Source organism: Lissotriton helveticus, chromosome 5_1, assembly GCF_964261635.1.
Source record: "Lissotriton helveticus chromosome 5_1, aLisHel1.1, whole genome shotgun sequence".
NCBI lineage: Eukaryota > Metazoa > Chordata > Amphibia > Caudata > Salamandridae > Lissotriton > Lissotriton helveticus.
In genome coordinates this window covers 761,431,955-761,447,478 of record NC_136065.1, presented here as the reverse complement: position 1 = coordinate 761,447,478, position 15,524 = coordinate 761,431,955, and the positions used below count along the sequence as shown (strand labels likewise).

Below are 15,524 nucleotides of genomic sequence, written 5' to 3'. Positions count from 1 at the left end.
GCAAAACACCACTGAATGTGCAATAAAAAGTCATATCCACACAGATGTGTCATGTCCACCATCTTTCATGTGTGGACCTATGGATGAATGTAGGGTCAGAACCTTCCATGTTGGCCATGTTGTGGGACTTGGCTTACAGAGTGACACATTGGCGCTTGTGATCCGGGTGACGGCAGCACTACAACAGGGATACCCGCATCAGTTGATTGCTCATACAGCCCAGGACAGAGTCACGTCCATAGCTCCGGAGTCATTCTTCACAGCCTCAAGCAGGACTGGCATACGCCAGGCCAGCCCACTCCGCTTACGCTTACAGGGAAGGACAACAACGCTAATGGCCCAGATTTTCATTGCAGTGATCTGCTGGTCACAGCCTAGTTGTCAGTATGCCACAGCCACTCCCTCATGGCTGGTATACACCCACACCAGACTCATCCAGCACAGGGGTCACAGGACACGTGACCCTGCCAATAAAAAAGACCGGGCGCACGCGTTCTACGCCATTTCAGAGTTGCTCGCACCGGATGCACTGCGGCCGGCACTGGCACACCGGCACGGGACAGTGATGTTCGTTCCACTGAGGTACGGGTAACGTAACTTCTGAGCGGGTGTGCAGCCTGCAGTGATGGCCCCTCCTGGCAGTCTGTACAGCTCAGGTTTTGTGTGCCCTGCTGAACCGCAGTGTAGGCCTGAGCCATCAGACAGTGCAGGCCTACCACCACGTGGTGTCGCCTTGCTGGTCACAGAGTTAGTGGCACCGCAAGGGCTGAGCGGGTGTGCAGCCTGCGATGAAAAGCCAGGTGCACTGGAATGACCGCTGCCTTGGCGGAATCAAGACCCAGCACCAAATGTGAGACCTGGTGGCCTGCGGAGAGGGGCTGCATGATATGCAGGGTGCCCTGTCTGCGGGCCCCGGGCTTGTGGCTTGTAGCGGCACTTGGTAGACCTTCTTTTCTACACGCAGCTTGCCAAAGGTGAACAGAGAGGCTTGTTTGCGCAGCGGCGGGCAGTCACCTCCGGGCAGTGGGAGTGGATGGGGTGCAGCAGCCTGGGTGTGCAGCGGCAGGCATTCACCTCTGGCCAGTGGGAGTGGATGGGGTGCAGCAGCCTGGGTACGCAGCAGCGAGCAGACACCTCTGGGCAGTGGAAGTAGATGGGGTGCAGCAGCCTGGGTGTACAAAGGCGGGACAGCAATTTAGGCATGCACAGTTGGATGTACTCTGCCATTACTGATTCCATACTACGTTTCAGATGAGTAAGCTTGAGGGCTCTACTATGTCCCGGCACATGGTTGGAGACACACCGGTGGCGGAAAGGTGAGCTGTGAGGGTTTTGTCCACAGTGTGGGCACTCACTGTCCCTCTCCATCTCTTCCTTTGTCTCCCTCATACTCTTTCTCTCTCTCTTCCTCTCTCTTTAACTATATCTCTTCCTCTCTCTCACACTGTTTCTCTCTTTCTCTATCTCTTCCTCTCTCTCTCACTCTTTCTCTCTCTTTCTCTCTCTCTCACTCTTCCTCTGTTTCTCTCTTACTCTTCCTCACAGTTTCTCTCTTTCTCTCTCTCTCTTCCTCTCTCACTGTTTCTCTCTCTCACTCTTTCCCACTGCCTACTCTCACTCTTTATTTCTCTCTCTCTCTCTCTTTTTCTCTCTCTCTCTCTCCTTTGACCAACGCAGGACGCACAATCTTATCTTGCTTTTTGTCTAGCAGGCTGTGATTCACAGATTGACGACTGCCTGACATGGACCTCCTGCCACGAGGCGATGACTTCAGTTACACTGAGTTAGTCCCACCAGAGCGGACTGCGCTGTTTCTCTCTTTCTCTCTCTCTTCCTTGTAGCTCACTTGTTCTCTCTTTCTCTCTCTTCCTCTCTCTCTCACTCTTTCTCTGTCTTCCTCTCTCTCTCTCAATATTTCTCTTTCTCTCTCTCTTCCTCTCTCACACTCTTTCTTTCTCTCTCCTTTGATAGATGAATGACACACAATCTTATCTTTCTTTTTGTCTTGCAGGCTGTGATTCACAAATTGTCGAGGGATGACATGCCATGCCTGTGCCTACTTTTATTTTGTTGTTTTGTTTAAATAAAAGGTTTTATATGTAAATCCATAGATGAAAGAGATTCTTATTTGTCCAACCTCACATGCATCTTCTTTATTATATTTGTGCGAAATCAGCCAATTTGTTACGTTCCAGATTTCCTAAGGTTGCTGTCACATTTGTGGGGGGTCAGGGGGGATGGCGGACAAGGGGCTGGTGGCGGGGGGTGTTGGAGCAGTGTTGGGTGTCCGAGCAGCATGATCGTTGGCTCCATTGCATCTGTTTGGGCTCCCTTTCATGTTGCAGGTTGTAGCCCGACTTTACACCAGCTCAGAGCAGGTGTAAACTTCCTGCTACTAACGCACCTTATTGCCTGTTTTGTACTCTCTTCGACGATCTTCCTGGTGGTTGAGAAACTTGCGAAGTGATGTGTTTGCTCCTTTTTTCACGGGAACGCCTACTCTACATCTCATTAACAATATTTGCCGGGGTCATCCGTGACAATACTTTTTGAGGCTGCTATCGCTGGTAAACTGGTGATATGGGCTGTTTGCTTCAGCTTGTGAATGGTGCGTTAAATTTATCACCATTTTGGTTGCGATAAAGTGCAGTTAACTCGGCAATGTGTCCTTGAGAATATACCTCTTGGTGTTTGAAAGACTTAAGAAGTGTTCGAGTGCCGCACTGAGAGCTGCACACCCATAGCTTTTACACGGGGGCTGCGCTGAGAGCCACGCTAGAGTTGCAACTCCATTTTTTTTATAACACCCACTTTCACTAAACCCCAAAGCATGCCGACATGTTCATTATTTTATTTTTAAAAAACGAGAAGAGGTATAGCTGGTATAGCTAAAAATATTATAGATACCTTGAACTTATGTGTTGCGGACTTAAAGAAAAAATGTGAGAAGTTGGACTCCTTTTTAAGTAATTCAAAGGTTACGTCACAATGTATTTCCAATCACAATTCAGTTTCTCTTCCTATCCCACCTATAAAGAGCACGCCCAATCCCGAAGGGGAAGTTCTAGGCTCTCAACTGTTACATCTCCTAAGGGGGCAGGTAAGAGATAACCCTGTAAAAAGCAGGGGGATTAGCTCCGGTGGGGTCTCAGTAGGGGGGAATTCCATCCAAAGTGCTACAAGTATAGCTAATGTTCCATCTCTTGACTCGTCCCTCCCAAACATCAGGAATCAGGCCCCCGAAGATAGTAATTTAAGTCACAGGATCAATCTTCCACCAGAAGTCACCCCTTTGGTTGCGGTCCTTGCGGGGGTGCCACTGCTTAGCGATCCAGATAGTGAATCTAAGGCAGCCCTGCTATGTAAGACAAAACATTAGTGTGACAATTACTGTAGTGGCTCATCTGAGTTGTCTTCTCATATTATAATAGCTCGACGGGTGGCATGGGTGGGTAATGGCTCCAAACAAGTTCAAGGCAATTGCATTATAGTTAACTTTAATAAGCGGAACATGGTTGACAAGCTGTTATGGGATGCTTCTGGGCTAGAGGGGGGTGATATCAGGGCATTACCTTTAGGATTTTTTTAACCCCCAATAGCTCACGAAGTAGAAAGAGTGGCTGAACTAAGCAATCTCTGTCCACCCCCAAAGTCTCCTCCCCACAGTAATGGCCCTGTAAGACGATCTGATTAATTTAGTGGGACAGTGTCTTTAGATCAGGTCACATATGTGCCCGAGCCTGCGGTGGGACCCTTACCCCTTTCAAATAGGTTTTCGCCACTAACGCTGCTGGATGGTAATGAATAACTGGAGGGGAAGAATGAGTGAATGCCTGTACTGCCCCCTAATAGTCCTTGCATTGGGGATATAGGATTAGAAACTTCCCTCAATTGTAGTATCATTAGCTGGAATATTGCGGGGCTTAGATTAAAAAAAGATGACCCAATTTGGTTAGATTTTATTAGATCATATGATATATTAGCGCTTCAGGAAACCTGGGGCATTGGGAAAAACTTTTGACTGGATGGATTTAGTTTTCATTTTCAATCAGCTCGTCCAGCCTCTGCAGGTAGAGCAATAGGTGGTTTGGTGCTTCTACTTTCTGTTAAATTAAAGGGCTCCCTAAAAAGGATAGAGGTAGACCATCCCAACTGGTTGGCAGTAGAAGTTAGTTCCCCTTATCATCCCAAGCTATTACTTGTAATTTTTTATAATTCCGGGGAATCTGATTTTAGGAACCAACATTTGTGTTTCCTGAACTTCTTTTTAGAAGATTATAAATCAAACCAATCCACTTCTTATTATATAGTACTTATAGAGGGTTTTAATATACATTTGTGTGGTTCGAATTGTTTTATTAATGATGATCTAGGGCACAATCATTCGTTGACCCCTCACTTTGAACACTCATCTCAGGGGGAGGCTTAGAATCTCTTTTGGCCGAAGCCGATCTTTTTTATCCTGTTTTTTTCACTCAATCAGATCGGTGCCCAACGTTTAAGTCAAGGAGGAGTGATACTATCATCGATTACATATTTTTGTCCCCCCAGTTATTAGATAAAGTAGCGTTTTATAACGCGAGGGCGTCTCCCTTCAGTGACCATAACCCTGTTTTATTAGTATTGGATAATGGCTGTGGCTTTATGGATATGGTAGGGGAAAACAGGGAGGAAATTCGATAGTAACTTGTGATCTAGGGAGGAGACTTAAATGGGCTCAAGTCACTCCAGACTCCTTTGTTAAAGTCTTGTGTTCGAAGGCGAAAGGGGAGCTTGCAATATGCACAGATTCATCAAATCCCAAGGGTGAGGTCCTTACTGCCTTTGGTGGCATATGCAGACAGATTGCAGCAGATCTTACTGTTGCCAGTAGATCCAGAGGATTCTGTGGGAAAAGGTGGTATGATGAAAAGTGCTCTCTTGCTCATCGCTCTCTTGTTCTAGCTTTGAAAAACATACCCCGTGACAGGGTATTGATAGCGAGCATACAGAAGCAGTATAAGTTAGCTGCTCACACGAAATACAGAGATTCAGACAGAGGCATGGAATGCTCTTTTATCCGTTGATGTTTTGAAGGATAGCACCAGAATCTGGGCAATTGTTAATACCCCTTTTTTTCCGGATTGGCAAATGATATTGAGAATAACAACATCACTGAAGCACAGTGGCTGGCCCATTTTGAAGGAATCTATGGCTCTAATGAGACATCGTTTTCTTCCCCGAGGCTATCACCCTGGTTGGAAGTAGCAGCATTTGTCTTCAATGAGGCGGACATTGAGAGAGCCATACAGGAGACCTCTAGTAACAAAGCCCCGGGTCCTGCTGGTGTACCAGCAGAGCTATATAAATGTGGCCCTAAATTTTGGGCGCAAATATTGGCAAATGTTTGTAATGCCTCTGGGTCGCAAGGGTTCCCTGTATCTTGGTGTCACTCATTTATCATTCCTGTTTTTAAAAAAGGTCAGGGAGGGGACCTGCTGTGCTACAGATCCATATCACTGATTGATTCAATGGTAAAAATATTAGGTAAGGTGGTCTTAGCTAAAGTCTACGATTGGGCCAATGATAATAAGGGTCTACCCAATTTACAATATGGATTTAGGAAATGTAGAAGCACCATGGACCAATGTCTTAACTTATATTTATGAATTAATAAATATACTATAGCTAAAGAAGGATCCCTACCGATGGCATTTATGGACCTATCCTCAGCTTTTGCCCTAGTTAACAGGTCGAAGCTGTGGAGTATCCTGCTTGAAATGGGGATTGAGCCGTGTTTAGTCTACTTTTTGGCAGATCTTCATCGGGACCTTCTAGCATTAGTTAGGACTTCCCAAGATGGTAAACATACTAGGTCTTTTAAATCAGAGAGGGGCGTCCGTCAAGGGCTTAATATTGGCACCGTTGCTTTTTACACTTTATTTAACGCTCTGGATAAATCTCTAGCAGAGGCGAGTCAGGACATGCCGCATGTAGGAGAATGTCTTGTTCCGGTTCTCCTATACGCGGATGATGCCGTACTTTTAGTATCGACAGCGGTAGGCCTTCAGAGGTTATTGGAAGCATTTGGTGCCTACATGCGGTCATTGGATCTGATTGTTAACACTGGGAAGTCTCATAAAATGACTACTGGGAAAAGCTATAGGAAAAGTGAGTCCTTTTACTGTAATGGGGTGGAAGTGACTAGGGTGTCTTCTTTTACATATCTAGGGTTATTATTTGATGAGAGAGGCTCATGAGCCCCCCAAGAGAACATTTTAAAAAATGCAGTTATTAGATCTACATCATCTTTGTTAGGGTTTGCCCAGTGCCTGGGGGCTAGGCCGGTAGAAGCCATTCTTAAGGTATATAGCTCAAAGTGCCTTGCCATTGCGGCCTATGGTTCATGTATATGGGGATTTAAACAGCAGGTGGGGTTGCAGACAGTTGAAAATAAATTATTGCGTAATCTCCTGTCTGTACCCCAATCAACCCCAACTTTTTCCATACACCAGGAATTAGGGCAGGACTATGTTAAGGATATCTTGAGTACTGCCCCGTTATTGTGTTGGCTTAAAACCTGGCTTAATGCAGAATTGACTCTGAATCATCAAATCCTACGGGATTGTGTCAAACTGAATAGCGCTAGTAAAATTAAGTGGCTGTTTTATGTTAAGCACATGCTATTTAAATTGGAGCAACTCGAACTGTTTGAAACACCAGACAGAATCTATAAGGAAGATGTGAAGTGGGTCAAAATGAATTTTAGGAATTTATTGATGTTGGAACGAGAAGAACAGGAGATGAAGAAGCCCTTAGTTAGGGCTCATTTTTTAACTAAAACTGCCCTGTTAATTGAACCCTATTTGAAATTGGTGAATAAGGCCTTCCATCGCTGGCTCTTGACCAGGTTCCATTTTAATCAGGTCCACTTCACACTGGGCGATTTCCCTGGGTGGTGTAAACCTGAGGATGTAGTCCGCTGCCAATGTGACAATTATTCTGCACAAGATACTCTGTACTTTATGATTTATGATTTCTGCGACTTTTTTTAATGTCATCCGTAGGAAGTTTTTAATCCCTGTATTGTCTGGTAAGGGTTTCCTGCAAGTCAGACCTGCCATACTCTATCTTCAAACGCTGAGTAACCCTGGGGATATTTTTGCCATGTCTAGCTTTCGTGTTGCCGCTGTACGAAACAAGCAAAAAAGATGTGTCAGATCAACTATTGTATACTTTTTCTGTTTATTATAGTATGGCTTTTAATTCTGAATTATTTAGGTATTTTTATGGATATAGGATAACATTTTATGAACATAGTGCAAATGTTTTAATTGGGGATTTGTCTATTTTGTATAAATGTATTATGTACTTTTATGATTTTAATTAATTGAATAAAGTGGATTGATTGATTGATTGGTACCTAAGTCTCGACCTAACCGCAGAGTAAACTGTCAGGCTAGTGACCAGATTAGATGTATCAGAGGTAGGAACTGAAAAACAGTGAACAAACAGGAACAAACTAGATTGGCTCAAGGTACTGAAAAGAGTGCGGTCCCTCATCTAACCATTACATGGCCCATCATTGAGGACTGGTCTATTGCAAAGTATACCCGTTTCTCAACCTCTCAAGAATAGAGATCTGGAAGAAGGGAAGGCAAATAAGAGGTGACTGGGTTTCAAATAGAGCTATACAGTCAGTCTGGGTTTATTCATGGACACCGGAAAATGTATTGTTACCTATTTCGTTTCTCTACCACATGTAAACTTGAAATTAGAATGAACACATGATTTGAGTTTCAGGGTGCTGTCAATTTCATTCTTGATTTTAATCAAGTGAATGAGACAAAATATAATGAATTACTACTTCCTTACATGCAACCGGTCACAATATATATTCAAGATATGTTTAAGGCGTATTTCGTCAATACGTATACTGAAAATACAGCTTGAATCCTGCCCCTATGAATCAAAGACAGCCAGCCATGATTTAATCTAACCAGAATATTTTCTCACAGATACGTGTATTCATTAACTAAGACCAAAGCCAGGACACAGATGGAGTATGCAAACATAGGAAATCCGTTTTGCCAGATCCACCTCTGTGCCTATCAGTCTTCAATCAAGGGGATCATGCATCTGTTGAATACCTAGCCACCTCTGTTTGTGGCCAAGCTTTATCCTGTTGTATATTCCAGTTGAAGCCTGATTAAATGAATGATTCAATACATATTACTACGAAAATGTAGAAGGAACTTGTGGTCACTGAGTTTTAGGAGTTGCACAAGCTCACATTTCATATTTTAGACACATATTTTACCCACGTCTACCCAATCTGTTCATGCAGCGATTACGAGAGCCAGAAGTCTTTTGAGGATAGTGTTGTTCTCGCCTTCATAGCGGGTGACGTGAAGCTCCAGACTATACAAATGCTTGACTACAATAACAAGATGGAAGGACAGACTACACCTAACATAAGTTATTTCCTCGTCTCCTTCATTCGAAAAACCCTGAAGAAGCTGGAGTTGCAGTAGCAGGAAGAGAAAAAAAGCTCTGCGATCACCAGCAGGCCAGATACTTATATCATAAGTATTAACGCAACTGGATTCATCCACAGCCTGCCTGAGAAATCGAAATATGCAAATTCATGGTTAGCTAGACAAGACCAACACAATCTGGCAAACAATTATTACAATAAAAAAAGAATAGAAAAGAAATGTTTAATGCCCCGGAGGAATGACCGAGCATGAAGGCATCTCAAACCTAGCCAACATTTAGCACCTACCATGTCAGAGAATCTGAGAAAGGCCCACAAGACCAAAGAGGTACGTCTGTGCCAAGTAGTTAATGTATTATTTTCTTACCTAGTTATTGTATTTCAATTATCTTCTTGCCTAATGTGTAAGTAATATTAATTGTCTGCTCTAAGAGATGATACACTAATAAGTCTGCACAAAAAGTAGTATATTAATGTAACCTATAAGCATTATCTAAACCAATCAATCAATCAAATTTCTTTATTTGGTTTCATGTTACATAAAACCATAAAAGTACAATAGAAAATCCATTATAAAAATGGTGTAGTACAGTGACTACAATCTCAGGAACAAACCTGTACAAATTCATAATTCATCTTAAATGTACAAATTACATCTAAGGAGCCGAACACCAATTATATTAAGATAAATCTGATAAAAACAGTACATAAAAGTCAAAAGCTAGATCCACAACCTGTTAGCTACACAAGTGCATAAAAGCACAAATAGTAATAAGGGGAGGCCCAGCTAATCACAACTCGCCCTAAGTTTAATAGCAGATTTTAGAAAACTTAAAACATAAACTACAGTATTATCCGTCAGCATCTGGTGAAATATAAATGCAGGATGAACTTGTTTAAAGTTGGCATTTTTCATTATAGGAATTAGATATGTTTTTCTCGGGGTATCATAAAATGGACAAAACATGTTAAAATGTGGCCTTTCCTGCAGAGATGTTCCATCACAGCCGCATGGCAGGAAAGATTGCCCTCTGTTTGAGCCCCTTGAATAAGTGAGAAGTAAATAAAACAGATCAAACCGAAACCTGGTCGACACTTGGCTTCATGAGCTCCCTTTCCTCCCTTAATATGGTCTGGTGCGTGCGAAAAGCCTTCTTCAGAAAGGGTATATAGACTTTTCAGATTTCCTTGGGGTTGGAGAAGAGGTCTCCTCTACCCAGATGCATTAGGTTACTTTTAATATAATTCAGCCATGGTATCCGTAGTACTTGTTCCAGGGCCAGGCAATCTGTAAGGATTTCCTTATTTAGCGAGTCCCCCGCCTTAACCCATGTTTTTAACCAAAGTGACAGCAGGGGAAAGTCTATCTGGTCTGTGATATAGGGCATTCCTAGCTCTTCATGGGCAATAAAAGAGGGGATACCCTGAGGAACTGACGGCAGGTGTCTCATGAATTTTGTTTCTGATATTTGGACGTCCTTTACTTTGGTATAGCCCCAAACTTCGCTTCCATAGAGTACTTTTGACAAACACTGTGCTCTGTAGAGCTCCAGAAGAGCCCCCATCTGTCTTTTATCCAGTTTCACAGCAAAATTAAAGACTTCAGCAGATTCCCTGTTAAGGACATTTCTCTTACGGGTAAGTTGTGGGCCCCAGTTCAATTTATCATCTAGGATTACCCCCAGGAAGGAAAAGGCAGGTGTTTTAGAAATCGAAGTAGGCCCTACCTTGAAGGTGTAAGATCTATTAGGCTGTGTCCCCAGTTGTATGATATATGATTTGGAGTTGTTAACTTTTAGGTCCAGGTCTCCCTGGGCCAGAGTAGATAAAATGGTTTGTAGACCCCTCTCTGTCCTAGACATCAGGACGGCCTTGTCTGCGTATAGCAAAATCGGGAGACCTCGCTGTCCGATACGGGGATAATCAGTCTCAGTCTCCAGGAGGATTTACTCCAGATTGTTAATAAAGAGATTGAAGAGAAACGGTGCCAGTATACAGCCTTGGCAGACACCACCCCTAACGAGGAAAGAACGGGATACGCTCAGGCTCAAAGAATATTGCACTACTGCCTTGGTGTCCCGGTGAAGGTCGAATGGGAAGGAGACCAACTCACTGTCTACCCCTAAGGCTAAATGGATCTGCCATCATTTGCCCCTGTTTACACAATCGAATGCGGAAGACAGTTCCAAAAAAGCCAAGGACAAGGTACCCCTACGTGCAACTGTATATTTACTGGTTATAAGAAATAGGTTCAAACGGCCATGGCGGAACCCATATTGAGCATCCAACAGGATGTTGTTGTCTGTAGCCCAGGTCGATAACCTATCCAGTAATATCCTGCCAACAACTTTTACCACCAAATCTAACAGGGAAATGGGTCTTTAGCACACAGTGCTATCCCTATCACCCTTTCTGAAAAGTGGGACAATGATGGAAGTAGCTCATGATGACGGGGTGCGGAGCCTAGCGGCTGGATTGATTACAAAAGTAAGTACTGGGGCCCAAAGTGCCACATCCAACAAATAAAGATCAGGTGGGATTTCATCGGGGCCTGGGGCCTTATTGTGTGACAGACCAATAATACAACACCTTACTTCTTCTTCCAGTACTACTAGTTCTTTGTGAGTGCCGCCAAGATTAAGTAAGGGCGACAGGTCCAGGTCTCCCTTGAACATGACCTCAAAGTGACAGACCTAATCGTTGTCTGTGATACGTGCCTCTAGGACATTAGCAGCCTCTTCTCCCAAGATGAGACTATTTATAATGCTCCAGAACTTGGCACTGCACCTATAGGTTGTTGCTTCCACGAGGTTGCCCCACGCTACTTCCTTTCAGGGCTGCCCTGCGATTACTAAGCGCTAGTTTGTACTGCTTTCTACACATTTTAACTAACGCAGCATTCCTCGGGGAGGCGTGAGGAGCTAGTTTCAGCCTCCTAGCAGTGAGCGAGCATTCTGAGTTAAACCATCTAAACCCAATCTCCCTCTGAGCTCCATGGATGGGACAATCAATAGTTTAGGGACAGTGTCTGAAATTAGTTCAAAGGCACAGATGATTGACTCATCTGTCTCTACCTTCGCGTTCTGACAGATCTGAAATTCCTTCTGGCACGTCTCCAATAGGGACCTGCAGAGAAACTCTGGAGAGATGTGCCCCCATATAAGGTGTCTCCCTCCATCTATAGCACCTAAAACCCCTCCTCCTGTGATCTGTCTTTTTACTTCAAAAGAGGGCCGAATGCCTCTGATACACAGGGGATTATCATCACGGTAACTGCTGGCTGTTATTGAAAACTCTGAGAGCAGGTAATACTGGGGGTAGAGAGTAAAATAAAATCAATAATCGAAGATTTCTTGCCCGTACCCTTAACAGTTGGAATGAGGTAACGCCTAGACGGGGTCAATTTCCCTATTGTTAATTGCAGGTCCTGCTCACAAACCAAAGCATTTTACTTCTCCCCCTGCCTGCCTTGAACAAAATTCACACCATCTACTCACTAGCCCCTGAGCCCTCCCGCCTTACAGCTGCACATAGGTGTGTGTTAAAGTCCCCTACCAGAACTATGTTACCAGGCTTGCGAGGCAGAGTCATACCATTCGTTACAAATGAGCACAAGTGAGTGACGTTACACACCTCGGGGAGAAGGGAGGTGGCATTATAAAAATTCAAAAGCGTTAGGCCGTTGGACCCTGAGGAGAAGGATAACGCCTGGAGGCACGGACTATCCGTGTTCAATACCCCAAAATCACCTTGTAAACTAAGAGACACATACAGCTAGATTCATGAAAGAAAATTGCGCTTGCAAAGGGCCAGATTCTGAGAATCTGGCCCTTTGCGAGTGCAATTTTTGCATTTGGGATTCATCATCCCAAATGCAAAATTCGCTATTAGTGATTTCGCACATTTGCGAGGAAATGCATTTAAGGAATCTTTATTTGAGATTCCTTAAATGCAATTCATTAACCATTTCTACATTGCGAATTCGCAATTTTTGGTCGCTATTTACCACGAAGTCCGACTTCGTGGTAAATAGCGAAAAAATAGAAAAAAACACTTTAGTGCATTTTTCTCAATTGCATGTTACACACACACATGTCCTTTGGACATGTGTGTGCGCAACACCTGTGTAAATTTACATTTATGGGGTGCTACAGGGTGTCCTTTGGATACCCTGGCACCCTTGAAATCGCAATCTTATTTGTGATTAGCTAATTGCTAATCGCAAATAAGGAATAACTCCCCATTCATTCCTATGCCCATAGGAATGAATGGGGAGTTATTCCTTATTTGCGATTAGCAATTAGCTAATCGCAAATAAGGAATCCGTGGGAATCGCAATAAATATTGCGATTCCTACATGAATCCTGTTTTGCGAGTCTGTAATAGCGATTCCTTATGAATCGCTATTATAGACTCGCAAAACGGGTCTTTCATGAATCTAGCTGATAGACTGCAAGACCCCCTTTTGAATGACCCGCCCTTGAGGGAGATGCAGGGATGTTAAAAAGCTTGAAGCCCTCCAAAAAGTAAGTTTTGTCAATAGTCTATGTCTTTTGAAAAGAGATAGGGCCCGATGTAGGTGGCTCATTACTGGTCGGTAAACCCGAAATTCGGTAAATTTCAGGCTTACCGACCGGTATTGAGCCATTTGCTATGTAGGTAATGATTCAGTAAATACCGAATCTGTATTTACCGATTTGGTAATTCACATTCATTCCTATGGGCCTCCAGGCCCATAGGAATGAATGAATCGGTAAATACCAATTCGGTAATTACCGAACCTTACCGATTCGGTAATACTTACCGAATAAATACCTACATCTCATTTACCGAATCTAAAATACCGAATCGGTAATATTCGGTATTTTAGAATCGGTAAATCTTCATTACCTACATCTGGCCCATAATGTTTTATTTTCTTGATGAAAGCCAGCCACCCCGGATCCATAAACTGAGTTGCCAAACCAGCTATGTTCCAAGAGATGATGTGAAAAGAGTTGTTACCCTTCGGTCGGCTGCAGTGGTTCACCTAGGTAGGATGATCCTTTGTAAAATGGACTGACAATACATTTATCAACTTTGGCCAAAACAAACAAATTACGGGCACATTGTTCAAGCTGTATTAAAATAAAACAAAGCACTGTGTTTAGCTGGAGTGGCCCCCATTAAAAACTGAGACACATATATCAGAATTAAAAGAAATTACCGATTTTTGTTAGATTTCTCATGCATAGTAAATTGGTATTGCGCTCCCAAACAAACAATAATATTTACAAACGATTCCCTTCAATTTGTCAATTGGGTAGATTATGACAGATTATTGTAATCAACCACAAGCAATCATATCAGTCATTGAAGTTACTTACATATAGCTTCGTTACAAAGAGACAAAGCCGTAACGCAATCTCCCTTCTGCTCCAGATGAAGTGACTGCTCGAAGATACTATCAGCTTCCTGCATGGATCGCTCAAAAGAGTCACTCCTTCCTGCATCAGCCAACAGTGCACGTTTTTATCAATACTTTTTCCATGCCATAACAGAGGTGCAACAAGTCGATAGATCAGCATTCATAGAAATACCAATTTAACAAAACTGATGAATGAACTGCCACGTGGCACTATAGACCAACTAAGGTCCTCAGTCTGAGAATATAGTGGCAGACAAGGCATAGTTAATGTAAAATCTTCCATTTGTAACACACTATACAGATTAATACACTTTGAGGCAATTCATCCTACCGGAGCTTTTACTGAGCAACCAAGCACATCACAGAGTCTCTTAAACAGCTTTTTTATACCTCTAAAGGAAAAGTGGCACTGGAGCTCTTAAGTTTTGGCAACAAACTACAAACAGGCACTGGCAAATCCAAAAGGTCTGGCTTTGTGCTAACAAAAGAAAGCCAGATCTGCTAGCTTTGCCAAAGCCTATTCCCGTATTACTTTGTTTCTGTAATAAGTGGAACAATAGTTTGCCTATTTTAATTAGTACTGGAAAGAGCATGCGTGTATGAATGTGTGCTTATTTAATTTGTTTCATTTCTTCTTTTCATAAAGTGCAACTTAAATGGAGTAGTCAGCGTCTGTACAAAGTTAACAACAGGGGAGTTGGGTTAACCCCTGACAAACAACCAAAAAGTTATCACGACGGCAGAAACTCAAAAAGAAGAACATTACAACCAGAGGTTTAACTGGACCGGTACTCACCAGTGCCGAATACCGTCACTTCTTAGTTTCATCACTCTGAGTACCGGCACGTCTCTACTGCCGAGGAGAGTACCGGTACTCATCGAAGGGTAGGTTCACTGGCTGCGAGTGCTGGTGATCACGAGTGGAACCTGACTCTGGCAGCCAAGGCACCCTTTCTGTAGACCTGATTTGAGCACCAGCTGAGCTAGCCTGCAGGGCACATTTGCATAATGTCAGGCTGCTCACCACCATGCTGTGTTTGACAGAGCAGAGTTTATTCAGGGCCTGTGCTGTCAATCACATTCACACTATTATGTGCATTTGTGCAAACATAGGATTCAAGGCAGTCGCCTGACAGCGCCAATTAAGAAAGCCATGGTAGGTAAAGAGTTGAAAATGGCTTTAATCATACCTGAGTATTTTAGGTGCCTGCTTATGTCTGTGCGTTTGTCTGCATGTGTAGGCCTGTTTTTTAGTCCGGGAAAAGCGTGAGAAAGATAGAGAATCAAGGGGCAGACGTATCAAAGCAATTTTTTTGTCGCAAACGCTGCGATTCGCAAAAAAGCAGCGTTTGTGACTAAAAATTCGCTAAACGGTATGTATGAAGGAAATTGCATAGCAAAATTAAGGAATCGCAACATTTGCGATTCCTTAATTTTGCGTAAGCAGTTAAGGAATCGCAAATTGCGATTCCTTAAATGCTATGCATCAAGCATTCAATTATTGCGGTTTCTCCTTAAGAAATCGCAAATTACCATCAACTTCAAGTTGGTGGTAATTTGCAATTTCTTTCACAAATGCAATTTTTTGGCATTTGTGAAAGGGCCATATGGTGCACATACATGCCCTTAGGACATGTATGT

At 43.2% G+C, this 15,524-nt stretch overlaps 1 protein-coding gene across 2 annotated transcripts in view; it reads right to left on the bottom strand.

Moving 5' to 3' along the window:
* USP54 (ubiquitin specific peptidase 54) overlaps window positions 1-15,524 on the bottom strand; it is a 2,015,813-nt gene that overhangs the window by 495,000 nt on the left and 1,505,289 nt on the right. For both annotated transcript variants that reach the window (XM_078643238.1, XM_078643239.1), the window contains exon 17: window positions 13,843-13,962. In XM_078643238.1, coding sequence (XP_078499364.1) covers window positions 13,843-13,962 — 120 coding nt within the window. The remainder of the gene's footprint in view (window positions 1-13,842; window positions 13,963-15,524) is intronic.